Source organism: Sciurus carolinensis, chromosome 3 (assembly GCF_902686445.1).
Source record: "Sciurus carolinensis chromosome 3, mSciCar1.2, whole genome shotgun sequence".
In the NCBI taxonomy this organism is placed as follows: domain Eukaryota; kingdom Metazoa; phylum Chordata; class Mammalia; order Rodentia; family Sciuridae; genus Sciurus; species Sciurus carolinensis.
Genome location: NC_062215.1, coordinates 71,066,095 through 71,089,225, shown reverse-complemented (window position 1 = coordinate 71,089,225; position 23,131 = coordinate 71,066,095). Strand labels below are relative to the sequence as shown.

General features: G+C 34.0%; 1 protein-coding gene across 3 annotated transcripts in view; it reads left to right on the top strand.

Moving 5' to 3' along the window:
* Uggt1 (UDP-glucose glycoprotein glucosyltransferase 1) overlaps positions 1-23,131 on the top strand; it is a 112,656-nt gene that overhangs the window by 15,302 nt on the left and 74,223 nt on the right. For all 3 annotated transcript variants that reach the window (XM_047544663.1, XM_047544662.1, XM_047544664.1), the window contains exons 3-11: positions 1,420-1,502; positions 4,633-4,763; positions 10,572-10,684; positions 12,597-12,771; positions 14,398-14,494; positions 15,396-15,474; positions 18,039-18,139; positions 18,937-19,036; positions 20,348-20,408. In XM_047544663.1, coding sequence (XP_047400619.1) covers positions 1,420-1,502; positions 4,633-4,763; positions 10,572-10,684; positions 12,597-12,771; positions 14,398-14,494; positions 15,396-15,474; positions 18,039-18,139; positions 18,937-19,036; positions 20,348-20,408 — 940 coding nt within the window. The remainder of the gene's footprint in view (positions 1-1,419; positions 1,503-4,632; positions 4,764-10,571; positions 10,685-12,596; positions 12,772-14,397; positions 14,495-15,395; positions 15,475-18,038; positions 18,140-18,936; positions 19,037-20,347; positions 20,409-23,131) is intronic.

Sequence of the window (23,131 nt, the reverse complement as noted above, 5' to 3'; positions counted from 1 at the left end):
AAACAAAACAAAAAGTGAACTTAGTTATATTGTAAAAATTGGCAGCCTTCTTTTTAATAATGTCTTCTATTTCTGGATTATTTCAGTGAATCCAGTAATTAATTTTCTTAAGACTGTTCTAAGCTAGATCTGTAAGACTTATTTATGTGGTGGGATGAAAAAAAAATGTGTATTTCAAGGAAATTTACTGTAATTGTATGAAAAGCATGTATTTAGCCTAAGCTAATCTTTGTTCTTATCACAACTGATGAGTATGTCATCCCACTCCCTCTGCTAACTTGTGAACACAGCTTTAATTCATGAATTTAGTGTTTATTTGCAAATCATGACATGTGTTAGTACCTATTTTCTTAGACCATAAGGTATTCTGTGGTTGGTCTTATGTCTATGTCAGTTACTAGAAAGCTGAGAAAAATACTACTCTCAAGGAGGCACTAAATAATTTAATACATTATGATAAGGGGTATTTTCAGCAACCTATTTTTAGAAAAGCTATGCATTACCAGGAAATGTTTCTTATTTTTCCCATATTTCTGTGTCTAGCTGTGGAGTAGAGTGAGAGTTGTACACCCCAGTGTTGACAAGTAATGGGAAAGTCTTCCTTTGGCTAGGTAAGCGGAGATACAGATCTGTAGTTTGCTTTAAGACACTGAAAGATGACCACTGCAATAGTACTGTGACTTGGAAGCTAAGATAACCAGTTTACATGAATCATTCTTTCAGTTATTATATGCATTTTCTCTTAGAGAGTTAAAGACTCTTAAAGAGAAATTCAGAATGGCCATTATTTTAGAGTAGTAGTTTAAGACTGAAAAAAATATTAAGATAACATTAAGTTCTGAAATCTTATTTTGTTAGATCAGTGCTAATTTTAGACTAAAATTTAATCTTAAAAATTTGAATTTATTGATGTTAATAGATTATGATAAGATGCCTTTAGTCCTCTACATTTTTTCCTAGGGTACATGTTTATTGTGGGAGAACCTTAGGCAAAACACATATTTTATTCTTTGTAAGGTCTTTCAGAAAAATTTTGAGCAGAACTAGTTCTAGAATTATCAATTCCTAATTCTGCTTCCATTACCAATAGCATTTTTGCTAATGAGGTTCTTTATATTGGGATTTCCCTGTTACAACATTTTTATTATTCCAGGTTTCTTAAGAAATAGCTATTAAGCTATTAAGTGAAAAAGTCATTAACCTAATAAGTTATTCATAGCTAATGAGATAGTAAGACTTGCTTAGCATTAAGAAAATATATATTGTACATAAGAGTGTATAATATATATTATAAATGAGAAACTAAACTATGGACATTTGGAAACTTCAAAACCTCTTTTTTATTCTCTGTAGTAATATAGATTATATTAGAAGATTTATTAAGTTTTTTTTTTCTGACATTTCCCCCTTTTCTCCCAGTGAGTTTTTAGCAGAAGACAGTCAAGAGAAATTTTGGAATTTTGTAGAAGCCAGTCAAAGTATTGGATCATCAGATCATCACGGTAAAATTGAAGCAAATGCTTCTTTGACTTTGGTGTCTGGGAAAATATTAGAAAAAGTGGTCTCTTTTATAGTATGTGTGACATGACAGTTAATGGAAAACATTTTATCTGTAAGGGCTAGAGTTGTGATTGTAGGCAGGAAGAGCCAACTCAGCACACATAGTTATTTTATTTTATTTTTGGTGCTAGGGATTGAACTCAGGGCCTTTTGAATGTTAAGTACATGCTGTACTACTGAGCCATACCCATAATCTCCATAGACTTTTACCAATCAGTTATTACTTTTTTAAGAGATGGGATCTCACCGTGTTGCCCAGATTGCCTCTGAACCCTTGAGCTCAAGCAGTCCTCCTGCCTCAGTTTCCTGAGTAGCTAGAACTATTGGCTCAAATAATCATAATCATAATTATTATTATCTTTGGTACTGGGGATTTAATCCAGGGTCACTTTAGCATTGAGCTACATCCCCAGCACCCTCCTTCCCCCTGCTCTTTGATTTTTTTTTGAGACAGGTCTCCCTAAGTTGCTTAGGGTCTCACCAAGTTGCTGCGATTGACCTTGAACTTGTGATCCTCCTGCATCAGCCTCCCCACTTGTGGTGATTACAGGCCTGGATCATTGTGCCTGGCTCAAATAATTATTTTTGATGTAGTTTATAACTTTGAGTATAAACTGTGACTTTAAGTGCTATGTGAATATTTTGAGGAAGTACATTTTATTTTAAACCATTTAGTATTAACTTAATGTCCATCTGATTCACTCTTCTTTTGTTATGAACTAATTACACCAAGTGATCTATTATCTGTTAAAGTTTTATCATTAAGTTACTGCCATCCAGAATGTTTTCCATCATGCCTGCTAGCCACCCACACTTGAGTGTTAAGATACCAAATTGATGATTTATCTTGTGTCACTCATCACTGTTTATGATGTGCTTTCACAAACATTCTCTAATTTGAAATAAGTGACATAGGACTATAAACAAAGATGCTGATATATGAGTATAGTCATGCACTGCATAATCATATTTTGATCAATTATGGACCACATATATAATAGTGGTCCCGTAAGATTATATTGCCTAATGACATCATGGCTGTTCTTAGTTTATGTTAAGTACACTGATGTTGACACAGTGACAGAATCACCTAATGATGCAGTTCTCTGAACATATCTTTTTGATAAGTGATACATGATTGTAGTTCACACCTTGAGCTGGGCATGTGGTGCATGCCCATAATCCCAGCAACTTGGAAGGCTGAGGTAGGAGGAATATAAGTTTGAGACCAGCCTCAGCAATTTAGCAAGGTGGTAAGCAACTTAGCAAGACCCTGTCTGAAAATAAAAATTAGAAAGGGCTGGGGATGTGGCTCAGTGGTAAATTAGCACCTCTGGGTTCAATTCTTAGTACAAAAACAAAACAAAAAATTCACCCCTTGAATGTTACATTAATAGGTGTAAGTACTTATTGGAGAGGACATATTAAAAAACTATGTGACTGCTGTTAATTATTAAAATTTATTTTTGACTTTTTTTTTTTTTTTGGAGATGGAGGGTCTAACTATGTTACCTAGGTTGATCTTAAACTCAGGGGCCCCAGCCTGCCTTAGCCTCCCAAGTAACTGGAACTACATTCATGTGGCACCATGCCCAGTATAACTTTTTAATTTCCTTAAAATAACACAAATTTTATTAAAATAACACACATTTTTATAGTTGTCTGAGTCTCTTTTTTGTGATAGAAATACATAAAGGTTTTGAATATGCATCTTTATGTAATTTAGAGTCAACTAGAATTAAGTTATCAAAAATCATTTTACTTCAGAATTTCATGGAACAAATTTCTCAAAGTGGGTTTCAAAATGAGACTTGAACTGACATTCAAAAGGAAATTTCCTCAATATATTTGATATTTGTTCTTGGTTAAAGTTATAGGAGTATGAATTCTTGGAAGTGATCACAGAGTGTGTTAAACATTTTATATATTTTATGTATTCATATTCCTACCACCCCAAAATTAAAACCATTAATATTCTGGCAACATTTTGAGGTATTTCTTTCTGTTCTATTTTTCTGTGTAGAAGGTGCTAATATAGTATTGAAACCTTTATATTCAGCTTTTAAAATTGTTAATACTTTTCCTTTTAAAACTGAAGATGTTTTTAAAATTGGCTAATATGTAATTCAAAAGTCAAGCCATATGAAAGACTATACACAGAAAAATTTTGTTTCCTCTTTGTTCCTATTCCTTCTGTTTAAAATTATTTATCCTATAGTGTTTTTTTGTTTTTAACAACATACACAGATACATATGTATATATACACACACCCAGATATGTACCCTTTTTTCTCATTCTTTCTTTTGGTTAAAAAAAAAAAAAAAAAGATAATTTACGATGTACATTGTTTTGTACCTGTACTTTTGTTTACCTGGGAAATTTTTCATACTTGTAGATAGATTCCTTTTTCCCTTTCAAATAATTCGGTCCAACTTTTTGTTTAAATGTTTTTCAAATTTATGATTTCATCAGTTTCTTTTAATGCCTTGTATTTCCTCATCACATCGTTCAATTTTTGTTTCTTAAAAAATTTGTTTTAGTTATTTGAGTAAATAACATATGCTAGGTAGAAAACATATGCTTGGTACCCAGGATACACAGATAAATAAATCATGGCCTCTGCCTATGGGGCCTGAAGTTTAATTGATAGATAGACAGTGAATAAATAATTTAGTAAATGATGTGATAGGTGAAAGACATAAGCAAAGAAATATTCTGAGATCCAAGAAATGCTATAACTAGTTAGTCCATTGAAACATAGGATAGAGATTGGGGTAGCTTCCTGGAATAGGTGATTTCACAGCTAAATTCTTCTTTTGAAAGTAGGTGAGAATAAGTCATCCAGGTAAGTGGGAAAATAATAATCCAGGGATAGGGAATAGTTTGAACAAAGAGAGGAAGAGAAGAATAGTCCAACTGCATTGTTTAGGGAATTTTTAAGCATTTGATAAAAGTTCAAGACAGTTTACTATCACATACCTTCCTAACATACAGCTTTATACTTATAAACTATCTTATTTGGGTAATTCATATCATATACAACTATTTTGGTTAATGTTCTTCCTTGACAGGTACTGATTATTCCTATTATCATGCGATTTTGGAAGCTGCATTTCAGTTTCTGTCACCTCTACAGCAGAATTTGTTGAAATTTTGTCTGTCTCTTCGTTCCTACTCGGCTACAATTCAGGCCTTCCAGCAGGTAAATCTAGTGGTTCTAGAGAATAGTATTTTGAATGGTATATGATATGATGATTGGATAGATGGCAGTTGTTCTGGAATTGAATTATAGAGCTATAGCCTTTTTTGCCTGACATTTTCTGGTATTTGTGATTTATTTATAAATAATAAGTAAAACTGATGTTAAGTCTTCAAATCACCGATGCTTAACGTTTATATGAGAAAGGAAGAAAATATCTACACAAAAAAGACAACCAGACTTTGTATGTGCAAAACTGTCTGGGAGGTGTAATCTTGCTGGATCAATGAACCTAAATCTAATCACAACCTTTAGATCTAAAAGCAGTTCACAGGAAATACAGGAGACAGGAAGTGTCAAGCCACACCACAGGGATGTAATCAGAAAATCTGTCATTTAGGGAAACTTTTTGCAGTCAAGTAATTTGGTTACTTCAGTAAATAAATAATAAGGGAAAAGATAAAGTGACAGAGCAACTTCAGGAGAGAATTCAAAAAATGTTTAATGTAGTGCAGGGATCTTGCTTGAATCTTGAGAAACAAAGGGGAGCAGAAGAGACAAAAATGTGTGTAAATTAAGTGGACATTTGATATGGACATTTAAGAACCATTTTGTATTATAAAATAAAACATAGAAAACCACTCACAATGGATATATAGTATAACAAATTATTATAAAGTGAGCATTGTGATTTTTCATTTATTCAGAGATATAGGACTTAGGTACCCTGGAAGCCCTCCATGTGCTCTGACCCCATCACAGCCATCTTTTATCTTCTGGAAGGAACCACACTGTCATCTGTTGCAGTCACCTCCTATATTTCTTTATCATTTTATTGCTCAAGAATGCACACCCACACAATAGAATTTATTTAGTCTTGCCTAGTGTTAGAAAATTTGATAACTTTGGAAGGGAGTCTCTTAATTTATAGCTTTTCCTTCCATCCTTTTCTTTTTCCATTGTATGACTTTGAGTGTTTGCACTGTAAATTTGTTTTTCATGGACCATATTTTGTTGATCACATACTTATGACACAGTTCAACTTTTTCTTCTGTTGTCTGTTTCCTACAAATTGGCAGCTGGGTCCAGAGGCTTGATCAGAATTGTGTCTTTCTTAAGTCTATAGGTAATGTTCTGTTCTTCCATTCAGAGGCACCTAATGTCTGGTTTCTTTTTCTGATTTAGCAGTCATTACTGTTTATGCTTAATCATAATTCTTTGGGGGTTGTAAAGTGGTGATTCATCCTGTATCATTTCATTTGTTTCTGGAATGTGAATGTATATCCTCATCTGGTACGTTTGATGATATTGTTCAACATAGTAAATGCGGAACACTTGCTTGTTACTTTACCTTTATTTACCAGCATCCTTTTAGTTTAACCATTTAGGTTTTTGTTTCTTTTTTCCTTTGTTTTGGTAAAATACATGTAACTTTTACCATTTTCACCACTTTTAAGTGTACAATGTAGTGATACTAAGTACATTAATGCATCTTCAGAGCTTTTTTCACCTTGCAAAAAAAGATGTTCTTTCACTGTTGGCCACACCATTTTATATTCCCACTAATAATGCAGGAGGGTTCTAATTTCTCCACATCATCCTCAACCCTTGTTATTTCCTGATTTTTAATATTGGCCATCCTAATGAGTGTGAAGTGGTTTCTTCTAGTGGTTTTGATTTGCATTTCCTTAATGACTAATGATGTGGAACATCTTTTCATTTAGTTAGTGGCATTCTGCATAGCTTCCCTGGAGATATGTCTTTTTAACTCCTTTAATCTCATTTTTCAATCAGATTGTTTGATTTTTGTTGTTGAGTTGTAGGAATTCTTTATATATTCTGGATAGTGGTCCATATCATTATATGACATATATATATAAATCAGTTGACCATATATGTAAGCATTTATTTCTGGGCTCTCTATTCTAGTCCTTTGTTCTATCTTTATTTCCAATACCACATTGATTGCTGTAGCTTTGTAGTAAATTTGTAGTGAGTGCATGCTCTACCATTGTATTTATTTATTTTTTATGATACTGAGAATTGAACCCAGAGGTGCTCTACCACTGAGCTACATCTCTAGTCCTTGTTATTTTTTATTTTGGTACATTTAAAAAAAAATGAGTATATTTTTCCTAGGTAGAGCATAGATGTTTTATATTACATTGTCTCACCTTAAGCTAACTCATTTCACCTTAGTTCTAGAAATTATTTATATTTTTATTGCTCACCACCAGGCTATGCAAATGTTTCTAGACATTTAGCTTTTCTGATGTTGCTTATTAGCAGATTCCTCAAGAAGGGCTCATGGAAACTATTTCCTCAGTGTTGTATGTTAAGGTAATTGTTTCTATATGTCCTTTGCACTTGAAGTCTGGACATAAAACTTTGGTTTATATTTTTGTTTCTTGACTATCTTAAACATATTCAGTTCTCTTTCATTATAGTCATTCGAACAGATAGCGTGATAATAATCTCACTTTTAGTTTCTTTCCCTTGAAAGTTTTTTGCATTATTTTTTTCCACAGTAGTGCTGAGATCAAACCCAGGACCTTAATCATGATAGTCAGGTTCTCTACCTCTGAGCTATACCCCCAACCCTCTTTTTGTCTAGAAGTCTAAAGGATTTTTTTTTTTTTCAATTTTTAATTTATTAGAATATAACTTAGTGGTGATTTTTATGGGTCAATATTATTGGGTATACAGTATGTGTTTTTAGTACAGAGATTCAAATAGTCTTTTATTTCAGGATATTTTTCTTACAATATAATTAGTTCTTTCCCCTTGGTTTTTTTTATATATCTTCTTCAGCAATTCATATCATCTTATGATGATTTTCTTCACTGATCTTCATTGTTCCTCCTATTCTCTTGAATGTCTCATTTCTTAATTTTTTTCCCTTTCCTTTTATTTATTTATTTTTGTACCAAGGATTTAACCCCGGGGTGCTTAACCACTGAGGCACATCCCAACCCTTTTTTTTTTTTTTTTGGTGCTGGGGCATCCCAACCGTTTTATATTTTATTTTGAGTCAGAGTCTCACTGATTTGCTTAGGTCCTTGCTAAGTTGCTGAGGCTGGCTTGAAACTTGTGATCCTTCCTCCTGCCTCAGCCTCCTGAGGCTCTGGGATTACTGTGTGCACCCAACTTTTTCCTTCCTTTTTAAGAAAATTGCTTCTTTCTCCCCCCCCAGTCTTTCTCTCTCATGCTGGGAATCAAACCCAGGACCTTATGTGTGCTAAGCATGCACTGAGCTATACTCTTAGCCATTATCACTGATTTCTTTTTTGTTTTGTTTTGTTTTGTTTTGTGGTGCTGGGGATTGAATCTGGGGATCAAATATAGGGCTTCACACTTGCTAAGTAAGTGCTGTACCCCTGAGCTACTCTTAATTTTTTTTCTTTTCATCTTTTCAGTACTGGGTATTGAACTCAGGGGCACTCTACCACTGAGCTACATCCCTAACCCTTTTTACTTTTAATTTTTATATATTTGGTCCCAGGGATTTTACTCAGGGGCACTCAACCACTGAGCTACGTTCCCAGTCCTGTTTTGTATTTTATTTAGAGACAGGGTCTCACTGAGTTGTTTAGTACCTTGTCGTTGCTGAGGCTGGCTTTGAATTCAAGATCCTCCTGCCTCAGCTGCCCAAGTTGCTGAGATTTACAGGTATGTGCCTCTGTGCTTGGCTGAGTTACTCTCATTTTTTTTTTTTTTAAATATTTTTGTTGTCAATGGACCTTTATTTTACTTACTTATGTGTGGTGCTGAGAATTGAACCCAGTGCCTCACACATGCCAGGCAAGCACTCTACCATTGAGCTAGAACCCCAGCCCAGCTACTCTAATTTAAATCATTACTTGATATATTTATTTTCTTAGTTTTTATTTCTCAAATGATGTTTTTAAACCTCTGAATACTTTCTTGAGTTTTGTCACCTCCATTTGTGAGTTTTTCTAATTCTGACAAGGTTATTTATCTGACCTAAGGTTGTCTTGTATTATCTTCTTAATATGTTTTAACATGTTTGTAATAGGTTACATTTTTAATCTGTCTTCTGGCTATATATTTCTGACATGGTTTTATTGACTATACTATCCAATATGGTAGGCCCTGGCCATGTGCGGCCTTTTAAATATAAATCAATTAAAGTTAAATGCAAAAATTTACCTGTTCACTCGCACTTGCCACATTTCAAGTGCTCAGAAGCCACATGTGGCAAATAGCTACCACTTTGGACAGTACTGTGTAGACAATCGTTTTTCTTTTTTGTGGTAATGGGGATTTAACCCAGGAGTACTTTACCACTGAGCTACTGTGTGCCACTGTGTCATGCAGATGTAGATTATTTCTATCCTTGCAGTAATTTCTATTGTATAATGCTGATCTATAAGTGTAATTTGGTTCATTTTTATGCCCTTTACAATAACTTTGTATGGGATTTGATATAGAGACTTTTTTGCCCATTTTGATGTTAGTTTTCTGTAGGTTTTACAGATTGTTATTGCTCCCTCTGCTGTTGATGTTATGTAGTGTTAAGAAGATACAGTGGCTTGTTTTTTGAGATTTCATTATTCCCTTCCTGCACTTTTATTTGAACCTTCTTTTCCATTGTTTGTTCATCTCTGTCCTCCTCAAGTTTTATTTTACTTTCAGCAGTTTCTCCTAAAGTGAAGCCCTGTCCTGAAAGGGAGTCCTGGCTCATGAGTTTTGAGAGATTAGAGTGACCATACCTCCCCAGCCTTTTTCAACTTTACTGCTGATGCTTTGTGCTCACTGGTGCTTAGTGCTTAGTGTTGGACAGAAATCATTGGGCCATCTTCCTTTCCAGTGAGAAACTATTGTCTGTTTTAGAGTTTTCTTGTTCTAAGGATCTTCAGGTCCTCTGTTGCTTCCCATTTCATGACCTCTGCATATCTGCAGGTCTTATTAGTATTTCGGGTCATGGAAATACCTTTCTTTGGAGCTTTGCTATTAGTTATTCCCTTTTTATGGAGGAAATTGGGAAGATTGAAAAACTATGAAGCCATTTGTCATCCTTGCAGAATTCCATTGATTTTTTTTAAAGTGTCATGGTGGTATTTTTTTTTTAATCTGTCTTATTGATATATACTATACATATAAAAAGTTATTTATACATTATAAATAAGTTATTTGGGAATTTTGTCAAAATGATCAGTGGAGTACGGTGGAAAGGTGGATGAATAAGATTGACCATGAGTTAATATTTACTGAATTTGGATGAAGGGAATGTGAGGATTTGTTATACTATTCTTTTTTTGTTTGTACTTTTTAATAATAATTAATCAAAAAATAGAAAAATGTAATGAAAATTGTTAATATTATCAATGTTTTTATAACAAACTTTCCATTTCTCCCCATCTTTCTCAGTTATTTGTATTACATATATAGAAAAGGACATCTTAACATGAGTGTGTTACATGGATGACACCAGTGCATATAGCAGTGCTTGTCATTATATCCTTTCCTTTTCCTATCTGTCATCTTCCTCCTCAAAGTTCTTCTCCTTAAAGTTGCAGATTGACTTGTCTCTTATTCCTTTGGTGTTAAATATGTTTCACTCCACACAAAAACTCACATCTCATTCAGTCTTGTTCTTGAATATCTTACTGGGTACTGCATATAATTTTACCTTTCCATCTGTATGGATGTTAGTTTTACCTTTATTGGTGACACCTTTTTATAAATTAATCACATATTTAGAATATACTTTTTTTTTGAGAACATACATGTTTTTAACTCAACTTTGATTAGAAGTTATAAAAATATATATACTGTCTTATGTGACAGATAGCCGCTAATGAGCCTCCACCAGAAGGATGTGATTCATTTTTTTCCGTGCATGGAAAGAAGACCTGTGATTTTGATACCTTGGAGACTCTTCTACTAACAGCATCTGAAAGGTAGATTTTGTGTTTATTTAAATGTTATGTATTTCTTGTGGGTTTTTTTTTTTTTCTGTATTAAGTCTTCCTTCTGATCTTTCTTACCTATTCTGTAGTCTGTAAGTATAATAGTTTGTAGTGTGGATTCTGAACCCAGACTGACTGCAATCTTGACTTCATCACCTAAAATAGTTTTACAAAATGAAGCAAAGTATTGTCTTTCCTGTTCTCACTTCAAAATGGAGATAATAAAAGTATTTAATATTCCTATTAATTTAGTACTACTCTCTGAGATATTAACTGGGCTTTGTCATTCTTTAGCCTAGCAGGAATACTGTGTATATAAAAGCCAGTGCCTAAAGTAATGATATTAATGATAATAATCTCATGATATTACTAGCTTCAGACAAAGCAAAAGAAAATTGCAACCTGATTTTAATATGAAATTGGTCTGACCCAGCACTCTGGCGTTCTGGAAATATGAAATTGGTCTGAGGGTAGAGCTCTTGTCTATTATGCACAGGCCATGGGTTTGATCCCCAGCACTGTAAAGAAAACAAAAGCATCCCCACCCCACCAAATTACGCTTCTTTGTCTAAAGAGATTTAGGTTTCTATAGTAAACAGCAACGATAAGTACCTCTCTTACTGTAGCAGCAACCACTTAGTACCACCTCTAATGCTGCTATAAATGTAATATGGTGGTGGACTGTTTTATCGGAAATGCTCATGGCATTTTTGGTGGTGTGAGTCTTCTTCTTGGACTTTGTATGCCCAGCTGTGTCTGCCCACCAAATGGCATTAGTGCTCTTATTGAGGGTGACAACCACTGTATACCATGTATGTTCTACCTAGCTCAGGGTCAAGGCAAGGACATTCAAGAATGGCTGCATAGTAAAATGGTGCTCTTGAGCAAACAAAACTGATAACTTAAAATTCTTGAAAAACTTTGATTTGTTATAACTACAATGCAGACCTTTATAAATAAGAAAGTAATGGTGTCTCTTATTCTGAGAGGCTATAAGTACTTTTAATAGTTTGGCATTTATCCTATTAGGTTTTTTTTTTCATAGTTTTAAATTTGTACAAGTAGATAGGCTTATTTTTGTAAGAGGCATCATTCCATTTAGTACATGTAGGTGTACCTCAGTGTTTTTTTTAACACATGCATAATAACTGGTGTAAGAATGTCTTACTGATGATTTTCAAAATTATTTGTTTTTTTTTTGTTTGTTTGTTTTTATTTTTGCTCTTCTAAAAAGACTGTAATGAACATCTTCCTTCATATGTCTTTGCATTCTGTTGAATCCATCATAGGGTTAATAGGTCATACATTAAGATCTGTTAGTATCGTGATGACACCCTTAGAAAAGTTTTTTTTTTTTTAAATTTTAAAATGTGTGAGGAAAACTGAAATGTTAGATTCATTAGTAGAAAGACCATAATACTAACAATGGTAGAGCAGAGAGAATTGCTATAATTGGCATCGAAGTCATCCTCTGCTTTTTGCAGTATTTGTACTTATAATTTCAGACAAAAGAATGATTATTTTTATATGGAAAAAAAATACCTGCAGATTTAGGACTGAGAGATTTGGATGTATATTCTTTTTCTGACTTTTTCTCCTTCTCTAGGAATTGCTAACAATTATTAGTCTGCATCTGTATTTATAGTTAGTATTTATTTATTAGTTTATTTATTTTATAGTTAGTATTTATAGAATATACTTTTATTTTTTGTAATCATGAACAAGTCAGGCTTGTACCTGATAATATTCTTATCAAGTGAAGACTAAGACTCTGATACCATTTACGTAAAGATACTTATAATCTTTACTTAAGTCATTAAGCTATACTTTACATTTTGTATCTTTTTTAGTGTTTAAAATATTTTTTAACTTGATAATTTTAAACTTTAATCTTTATTTCCAGATCCAAACCTTTATTGTTCAAAGGAGATCATAGATATCCCTCATCCAATCCTGAAAGCCCAGTGGTGATTTTCTACTCTGAGATTGGTTATGAGAAATTTTCTAATTTCCACCACCAACTTGTATTAAAAAGCAATGCAGGCAAAATCAATTATGTATTCAGACATTATATACCTGTAAGTATTGAATTATTTTTAACTTTTAAATATTAATTTGCCTCCCATGACCTTAGGACATAAGCTCATAATTTCCCTCTTTATAAAATAATTTAGTTATTTGAACTTCTTTTTAAGAAATTGAGTATTTTTTATCAGATCTATTATTTACACATAGCAGTGCGTGGCTGACCTTTTTGAAGAAATGTAAAACAATTTTACTAAAAAAGTGGCTTAATAAACTGTACATTTTATTTCAGAATGAATCATGTAAATGATATTTGTTAAATTTAATATAGTTGTCATATTATGATATTGATTCTTGAACTCAGTTCCTTTATACACCTTTTTAATTTCCTTTTTTCTTTTTGGTACCTTTTCATTTGGTAGGAAAAGGAGTATTTCTAAAGAGGTGAAATCAGGCAGAATTGATTTAAAATTAAGCTTTTTATAACATTTAGTATTTGAAATTATTTATATATTAAGCTTGTTAGCCTTCAAAGTTTGTGTGTCATGATGAGCACATTGGGTGCTAAGTCTGTGCAAGTAAAATAAAAATTTTAAATGAAAATTCAGAGTCCAGTGTTTGACAACCCCTCTTCCTCCTTCCACTTGATAGACCCTTGCCGGTTTAAAGTTTAAATGTCTAATGGGACCAGACATGGTAGTGCAAGCCTTATAATCCTAGCTGATTGTGGAGGTTGAGATAGGAGGATTCAAGTTCGAGGCTAGCTTGGGCAACTTAGTAAGATCCTGTCTCAAAATAAAAAGAACTGGGAATGTAACTCAGGGCTTACATAGTCCTGTGCAAGATCCTGTGTTCAAACCCCAATACTGAAAAAAAAAAGTCTAGTAGGCCTATCATCCATTAGGATGGTGGCAAGCCTGTGGCATTTTCTTAGCCCATGCCCTGCCTGAAGCATTTAAATTCAGTAAAAAGCATGCACATACACGTATTGTACTAACAAAACTCTGGTTTGAGACCTCACCAGTTTTCAGCTCTGCTCTGTAGGTTCTGGAGATGCTTTTTCTCATTCTCCATTTTCTCACTGTTTATACCCTTTGCCCTTTTAACTGTCCATTTATCTGATTTTTGCTTCTACCTTGGAATTTTCATTCCCACAGTCCTGGTGACATACAATGTGTAAAGGAGACTAGGATTTTCTGGAGAGAGAAAAACATAAACTTAGCATTGATTTTTTTCAAAAATGGAATGAATATTTTAATGATAGATACATGCTTTTATTACTGTTGGTATTTAGCAAACTCTCTTGAACACATAGTCTCTTTAAGAAACAAGCTAAAGATATTTTGAGTACATGATCTTAGGTGATAGCTACTAGATGCAATGTTAATGAGGTACAGTCATTACCTATGACCCATAACAAATTTTTTTATTTTTATCTTTTTGCAGTACTGGGGATTGAACCCAGGGGTACTCTATCACTGAGCTACATCAGCAGCCCCCCTCCTTTTTTTTTTTTTTTTTTTTTAAGAGACAGGGTCTTGCTAAGTTGCTGAGGCTGCTCTTCAACTTGGTATCTTTCTCCTTCAGTTTCCCGAGTTGCTAGAAGTATAGGCGTGTGCCACCATGCCCAGCTTATAACAAGCTAGCTAGTAATGTTGGAATACTTGCTTTACTTGCAGAATCCCAGAAAGGAGCCAGTTCATCTCTCTGGCTATGGTGTGGAATTGGCCATTAAGAGCACTGAGTACAAGGCCAAGGATGATACTCAGGTGAAAGGTGAATTTGTACAATGAAGACCAGTGTGTTTTCTTTAAGTATGAACTAAAGTGGAATTTCTTTCTGTAATGAAAAAGCATAGATTTAGGAGTCATTAATGCTCTTTGCTTTATCCATTCATCTTTGGGAGTGACCTTAAGCAACTTCTCTAGGTTCTAAATTTCTCCCACTGTAAAATGCAGATGATGATAATATTCTTCTTTAAGTATTTGGGAGGAATAAATAAAGAGTTTAGCACAGTATTTTGCACAAAAAGTTTAAGTAGTAATTGTTTTTGTTGACGTTATATGGTTTACAAATAACCGTTAATTTGTGATTACAATGTGAAATTTTAAATATACTTTAATGAACAATTTTATGTTCTTTCTTTTCTGCACTTGGAGTAGTTTACTCTGAATTTTTCTTGTCGTAATGATGTGGGGTTTTGAAATCATTATTTTACAAGTTTTACATGCTGTCTTTTTAACTTTTTTTTTTAAACAAAAAAATTACCAGTTTGGGTAGTAAAGCAAGTAGAAAGTAGCCTAGTAAATAACTCATCATTTTGGTTTTTCAGTAATTATATTTAGGATTAAGTTGCCTAATTGCAGATTCTTCAGAATTTTGACTTTGAAGAATCCTGTTCTCCTCATACTAAAAGTTGTTAATTTTGAAATTTTAGATCTAAAATTTTTTACAGTTTAGGGGAAAAATACATTATCTGTGATCACAGGAACTGTTGAACACATTGATTGCATTTGTTTAGACTAATTGCAAAATGTTAATTGAGGTAGTTGACATTTCAAATGGTTTTATTTCAGTTGTTTCTGACTTTTATTTTTATATCACTCAAATTTTGTCAGATTAATAATGTTTTTATTTCTAGTCTGAACCATTAGACATGTATTTACTGTTTTTATAGGAACTGAGGTAAACACCACAGTGATTGGTGAAAACGATCCTATTGATGAAGTTCAGGGGTTCCTCTTTGGAAGATTAAGGTATGTATGTATATTCTATTTATTTAAAAAATGTCTTTATACTCTTTAAATCTTCAGACTTTCCCACATTCCTAGCATCATCTCTTTCATTATTATCTGAGTACAAATCTAATAGCCCTTCATATTTGTACTGTAAATTGGAGAAATACCCACTTTGCTTCTAATAAAGTGCAATTTCCAGTTATTCTGAAATTTGTTATTTTTATTTATTTAGTTTTTATTTTTGCATTACTGGGGATTGAACCCAGAGGTACCCTACCATTGATCCTCTACCTCTTGTTTAATTTTGAGAGTTGTTTCAGCAAGTTGCTGGGTCTGCCCTTAAACTGGAAATCCTCCTGTCTCAGCCTCTTGAGTAGCTGGGATGACAGGTGTGCTCCACCACACCTGGCTAAATCTCTTTTTTCTTAAATGATACTATGGGTACCTGCCTGTAACTTAAATTAATTTCTTTTCCCTCTCAGTTGATGACATAAAGTTAAATACCAGTTTTTAATTGAATAATAGGGTGAACCAAATTGTTTCGCTTAATTTTTTTTCATGGATGAGTGGGTGGGCCTTTAAGTTATAGTGGTTGTGGCTCTTTATGCTAAACATAAGATGAAAAAGTATAAGATGTATAATAGGTTTTATACTTGTTCAATTGAAATACATTTTATTAGGCTAGCTTTATATGAAAGGGGAGAGAAATTTTTTTATTTATTTAAATTTTTTTTTTTTTTGTACTGGGGATTGAACCCAGGAGTGCTTAACCACTGAGTGACATCCTTAGCCCTTTTTATTTTACTTTGAGACTAGGTCTTGCTGAGTCTCTTAGGACCTTGTTAAGTTGCTGAGGCTGGCCTGGAACTTTCGATCTTCCTGCCTCAATCTCCAGACTTGCTGGGATACAGGCTTGTGCCACCATGCCCAGCTAGAAAATATTCTTAATGGTACTATTTTAAGTTTCATGATCCCAAACCATTTTATGAAAACATCATAGTATTTCATGGAGAAAAGTCTTCTTAGATGTTATTTTATCTTACATTTATTTATTTTGTTACTGGAGATTGAACCTGAGGGCATTCAACTACTGAACTACATCCCTCCCACCTGTTTTTTTTTTTTTTTTTTTTGGGTGCTGGGGATCGAACCCAGGGCCTTGTGCTTGCAAGGCAAGCACTCTACTGACTTAGCTATCTCCCCAGTCCTCCCTCCCACCTTTTTTTAACTTATTATTTTGTGACAGGATCTCACTAAGTTGCCCAGGCTGGCCTTGAACTTGGTCTTCTCCTGCTTTAGTCCTCCAAGTCACTGGGATTACGTGTGTGTGCCACAGTGCCCGTCTTTTAGAACCTCTTACAAGGGCATAAGTTCTGTTTATGAAAGCTTTGCCCTCGTGATTAAATCACCCCCCAAAGGTCCATCTCCTCATATGATCACATTAGGGGTTAGTATTTCAACAGATGAATTAAGGGTGTAGTGGGAACAAATAATCAGTCTGTAGGAATCATCTGTAGATTCAAGATTTAAAAGGCATATCAAAACTGGATGTGGTGTTGTATACCTATAGTCCCAGCACTCGAGAGGCTTTCTTGGGTTGTTTGGAAGTGAAGGCTCTGAGAGAATTTTTTAACTTCTGCATGTTGCATTTAAGAAATTTTGAGTTTCTAGCTGGTCACACTCATGTAATTCCATTCATTCAGGAGAACTGAGTCAGGAGAATTGCAAGTTTGAGACCTACCTTGGGAATTTTGTAGGACCCTCTCTCAAAATAAAAAAAACTAAAAAAAGAGTTGAGTATATACCTTGGTAGTTAGAGTGGGCTAGAGTGCTCCTGGGTTCAATCCCTAGTTCTGGGGAGTGGATAGGGGAATTGAGTTTTTAGCACTTAACCGAACATAATCTTCCAACCATCTCTCTGTGTGGTATAAATGTTATCTCTCTGTCTTCGATAACTATTTCACTACCTTTAAAAGGATTGTACTATATTTCAGGATAAGAATTTATAACTGATTAGACAATTTATAATTATATATAGGCTGGAGGAAATTCATATTGGAACTGGCAGAAATTTTTATCCAATTTTATTTTGAGAAATTAAAAAGATCTAGAAAAGTATGGAGAATAATGCATACCCACACAACTCACCACCCAGAATAAATTGTTGGTATACTTGCTTTTGTCTTCCAAAGAATTACTCTATCAAGTTTTCTTTTTTTCCAAATCCCAGTATAAGACTTCTTTTACTTAAAAATAAAATAGTTCAAGTAAAAAACTACAGGTAAAGTTGAGGACCCTATTACTTAATCTTAGTTTTATTAACTTCTCAAATAGGAAGGATTCACTATTATACTGCTTTATATTTCAGTGTATAAATTTTATGGTGTTTGAACTTATTTTCTATCTTATTTTTAGAAGAAAATAATTGTACTTTAATTTTTTTTTTATCTGTATTAAAGAAATTTTTTTGGGATTGGGAGTGGAAAATTGTGAAGATATAGTTGGAGTCCTTTCTTGTACAGGTGTACTCTGAGAGAGAAAAGATAATTGAGAGCAAAGAACTGATTTTATATTTCTTTCAGAGACTTACACCCTGACCTGAAGGGACAATTGAAAGAACTCAGAAAGCACCTTGTGGAGAGTACCAATGAAATGGCACCTTTGAAAGTTTGGCAATTGCAAGGTAATGAAAATTTAGATAGATCATTGCTGTCCTTTCTTATAAATTTTGTTGTATTAAATGCAGAATTTGAATTTGATTGAATATATTCACATAAATCCACAGATTTTAAAGATCGATCAAATATAATTAATCAGACAAGAAACATCTTTTGTAGACAGAGAACATTAGGCCTGAAGTACTACATATAAATGGTGTCAGATCTTTCCGTGACTAGTTATATAAGCTTAGAATGCCAGAAATGTGTCTTGTCTTTATGTTCTTATATGTGTACTTTTTTTTGTGTGATAACTGAGGATTGAACGTGGTACATGTTAGGCAAAGACTCTTATCATTGAACTACAACTCCCATTCCCCATTCCTCATTTCTTAAAATATGTGTCTATAGAATGTTGAAGGCATATAAGGGGTAGAATATGTGTGTACTTTTCTGTTCCAAAGAGCAAGTTATCAAGTTTTTTTCCCCATAATATATTTTGCTAAATGTCTTAATGTTGTATTATGTAATATATTATAAATTCAGAAGAAGGAAAAGGATTTGGGCTCAGTTTAGTCTCTGCTAAAGATGTTAGCATGTGCCTTAGTGTTTTATTCAGATAGAGCAGGAATGGCTCAATCAACACTCTAGGGAATCCAGGAGGTGAAAGAAACCTGAAACTGCACCACCGGCACTCTCTGGAATGGTTGCATTCTATGGCATTCTTTATTATCAAGAAAATAGTGGGAAATAAAGGTGGTTTTTACGTGCTTCTCATTGCATTGGGCTAATACTGTCTAACTTGTACCTGGCATTGTTGCAGACCTCAGTTTCCAGACAGCTGCCCGAATCTTGGCTTCTCCTGTGGAGTTGGCTTTGGTGATGATGAAAGACCTTAGTCAGAATTTTCCTACCAAAGCCAGGTAACATCGAGTAAGACTTTGATATGTTCTTCTCCTTAATGATATACCAATTGTCTTCATATTTACATGTCAGATGACATAAGTAAAATATGAAAATGCTTAGAAAATGTGAATTCTATTTACCATCACTATTGTGAGTGGAACCCTCTTTGTGAGAAGAGGACAAGACCATGCATTGTGTGGTTGAGAGATCTAGGCAACATTCTTGGCCTCTTACTAATTGAAGTGACCTTTGCAAATGAACAATTTCTCTTTACCTCACTTATCTTAATGGTAGAGTGGGAATAACAATACCTGTCTTTTAGAATTGGGTGAATAACAGAGTATAGCATATACTGATGTTACTAATCTAGAGTCTGGCACAGACCATAGCTTCCTGAGGGATTGTATATGTATATATCATTGAGTCTTGAAGAAGAAACTGAGACAGAGAGGTGAAGTGACTTGTTCATAGTGACAGAATAAGTGTTTTTGTTTTTTTTTTTTTGATTATGCTGAGGATCAAACCCGAACCTTATGCATGCTAAACAGATGTTCTAGCACTGAGCTACATTGCCAGAATAAAATTTTGATTTTTTTGACATTGCTTTCTATTATTTAAGGTTGCTCTACATCTCATAATGTAAGTCAAAGTTTTTTTAAAAGCCAAATTTTTATAAACTATTGATGTAAGTGGTTGCCTGCCTCTTTCCTGAGTCACTGAAGTGTTTTGACACTTGATGTGAGATGTTTTATAAATAAATTTGTTTTTTACTACATGATTTTAAGTCTTTAAGTGTTCTTAGTTGAACATCCTACTTGAAGATATAGATGGAGAATTCCACCTTCACCATAAGTGCTTAAAAAGGATGCACAATCTGCCGCCTTAGTTATTTAACATTGTATTTTAGTCTGTGAGCTGTAGAGATCATATATAGCAACATGGTACATATTCAGATAAGAACTTGGAAATAACTGTACTTTTTAAAAAGTATTGCTATTATGCTTCTTTTCTTTAGTTTTATTTACTTATATTTTATGTTGTATTTTATTTGTTTTTTGCAGTACTAGGGATTGAACCCAGGGCTTTGTACATGTTAGGCAGGTGATCTATCACTGAATTACATCCCTAGCCCTGATATTATATTGTATAGTGATTAACAATTTGGACATCTAAGAGAGGAGAAATGTTTATCAGTTGTATAGGTTTAAAGTTTTTTCCTTTCTAGTTTTTTTCTGATTTATTGAACAATATGTTTCATACTTAGGAAAAGGGAAATTGAAAACATGTCTAATGTTAAACCAAGTGCTGATAATGATTTTATTCCTTAGAGCAATAACGAAAACAGCTGTGAGTTCGGAACTTAGAACTGAAGTGGAAGAGAATCAGAAGGTATTAATCATTGGAAAATATTGACTGTTTTGTATTGTAGCTTTAAAGATGAAGAAGTCTGAGTTTAATCAGTAGCATTTACTATTGCTGCTTTCCTTTTATCAATAATGGTGATATTTTATTCATTTCTATCTTATATTTCTAGTTTTTAATCAAAATTGAATATAAATGTAATTGAAAGCATCAAATGGTTCTACCACATCATTCAGAAAAACAGCATTATCTGACATTTCTCCCCTTTGTGTTCCTAACATGTTCTATAACAGCATTCTGTAACATGTTTACCTTTTCCTAGAGGCATCTACTTTCAACTTTTACCTTATCCTTCAGATAATTTTCTTCAGATTTCTAGCATGCCTAAGTTGGTGTTCTATTTTTCAGTTTCAGACATTATGTATTGGCCTTCTAGTTCAAGGATGATGTATATCCTTCTCCTGCTGTCAACCCCTTAGTGTCTCAGTAGTTCTCCATATTGGTACTTGTCCGATCTCTCCAGCCTTCCCTGTTGCAATTTTATCCAGGTTTAGCCACTCTAATTTGGCCTAGTAGCTTTTCATGCCAAATGTGCACAAGGCATCCTGGGGACCTTCCTTTAACTGCCTTTCTTGGATTCCATGTCTTCTTTGTTTTTCTCTCTTATTTTGATGCAGCACATCCTTCTTTGTGAGAAAAGTTGCATGGGAGGTTAATTTGAACCTTTGTGACATAAGTTTTTCACTTGTTTTTACTGATTGGTAGGCTAGACATATGGCTTTAGAATAGGAGTCATTTAAAAGCTTGAATCATTACTCTTTGAAATTTTGATGTTCACTGTAGCTATCCAGAAGTTTGAAGCCTTTGTATGAGATCTATTTATTCATCCTAGAATTATCTGGGACCTTTTTTTGACCCTAGTGATTAGAAGAAACTGATTTGAAGCCTGAAGGATGAGACTTTTTGACTATAGGGTGTTTTGGTGTGGCCATTTCCTAGGTTACTCTGCTTTGTAGAGACTGACCAACCCAATCAGTTTCTTAGTGCTTTGCATTTCAATACGAACAGCTAGCCACCTATCACTAGATACCTGAGGAAAACCTCCAATGCCAAAGACAAGAGATTGACATCCCAAAACAGGGTTAAGAGGAATTAAGCTGGGCACTGTACAGCTACTAGGGAGACTAAGACAGGAGGTCCATTTGAACCTAGAAGTTCATAGCCAGCCTGGACAACATAGCAGGGCCCTGTCTATAAGAAGAGGGGAAAAACAAAAACAACAAAAAGAAGAGGAAGTAGATATTGCAAAGAGAAGAAAATAAAGACACTGTTTTTCTCCTCAGAGAGCCATGAGAATATCAGGAAAGAAGAATCCGAGAGCAAGAAAAACTCTTTGGAATTTAAAAATTTGACAGCTAAAGGAAAACTCTGAAAGAGACTGGTCAGTCTCCAAAAGAATTGCCAATCTTCTGCCTGGAGGGTACAGTCTGGCTGCCAGGGTTTTAGAAGCCTAGTAGGGAACAGCATTTGGAAATAGCCTCAATCTCCCATTTTCAGCTGGGACCCCTGTCTGCTTCTGATTTCCCACAGCCCACAGGTTTTCTTTTTTGCTCTTTCCAGGCCATGAGCCTCCATTTCTATGGTATACAACCATAGAAATGAAATGATGTACCCCATTTGTGTATAATAAATCAAAATGCAGTTTGTAAAAAATAAAAAATAAATAATTAAAAAAAAAAATAGTCCCCTGGCTGTGTGGGATCAACAGGAGGGGCATGTCTTTTTTGTTTGTTTGTTTATTTTGTTTTTTTGCTTTAATTGTAGGCGGACACAATACCTTTATTTTATTTTTATGTGGTGCTGAGGATCGAACCCAAGGCCTCACCCTTGCTGGGGAAGTGCTCTACCACTGAGTCAGAACCCCAGAGGAGGGCCATGTCTTAACGATAGGTTTTCTATTAGCCTTTTTTATACACGTGTCCTTTGGGCTGTGAATTCCTGAATCTTTGGGTGCTCCACAGGGTAGCTTGAGTTTCTTGTTGTCCTTTCTCACCTTCGGCCTATCAATCAGCTTTCTTGGAACTGCTAGGCCAGTTATTACTCACCCCTCTCCCTTCCGGCTTCCAAAATTTGTTGACCTTAGTGTTTTCTGTTCTTTTTGCCCTGGGAACTTATAACTAAAAAAGGCTCTTTTCCTGACTTTTCAGTAGAGTTTTAGGAGGGAAAAAAATGCTTGTGTTCAATTCACTGTCTTTATACCAAATTTCCTTAACCTTTATATATAGGATACTAATTAGTTAGATAGTTCTGAGAAATAAGCAAACCAAGTATTTCTCAAATATTGACGAAATTGACAAAACCATATTTATTTAATTTAAATTTCCAGAATAATAATAATATCAAAAATTACTTGAAGGCTTTCCCCCACCAAGAAGACAGAACATTAAATTGTGCAGGCTATATTGGTGTTTCCTGGATTCTAATTTCTTTTGAGGAAAACATTTTATTACAGCAAAAAGTACATATAAAATGCATACAAAAATATAAAACAGTACAAACAGAGAAACAACATGTATCCCATTTGTTTACAATAAAAAAACAAGTTAAAAAAAAATATATATATATATATATAAAACATAAGAATGCACAGACCCTAAATCTTTAGTGTGATGAATTTTCCCAAAGTAAACTCACCTGTGTTACTAGTGTCCAGATCTCGAAATAGATACGAGCTGTATTTATCAGCTGAG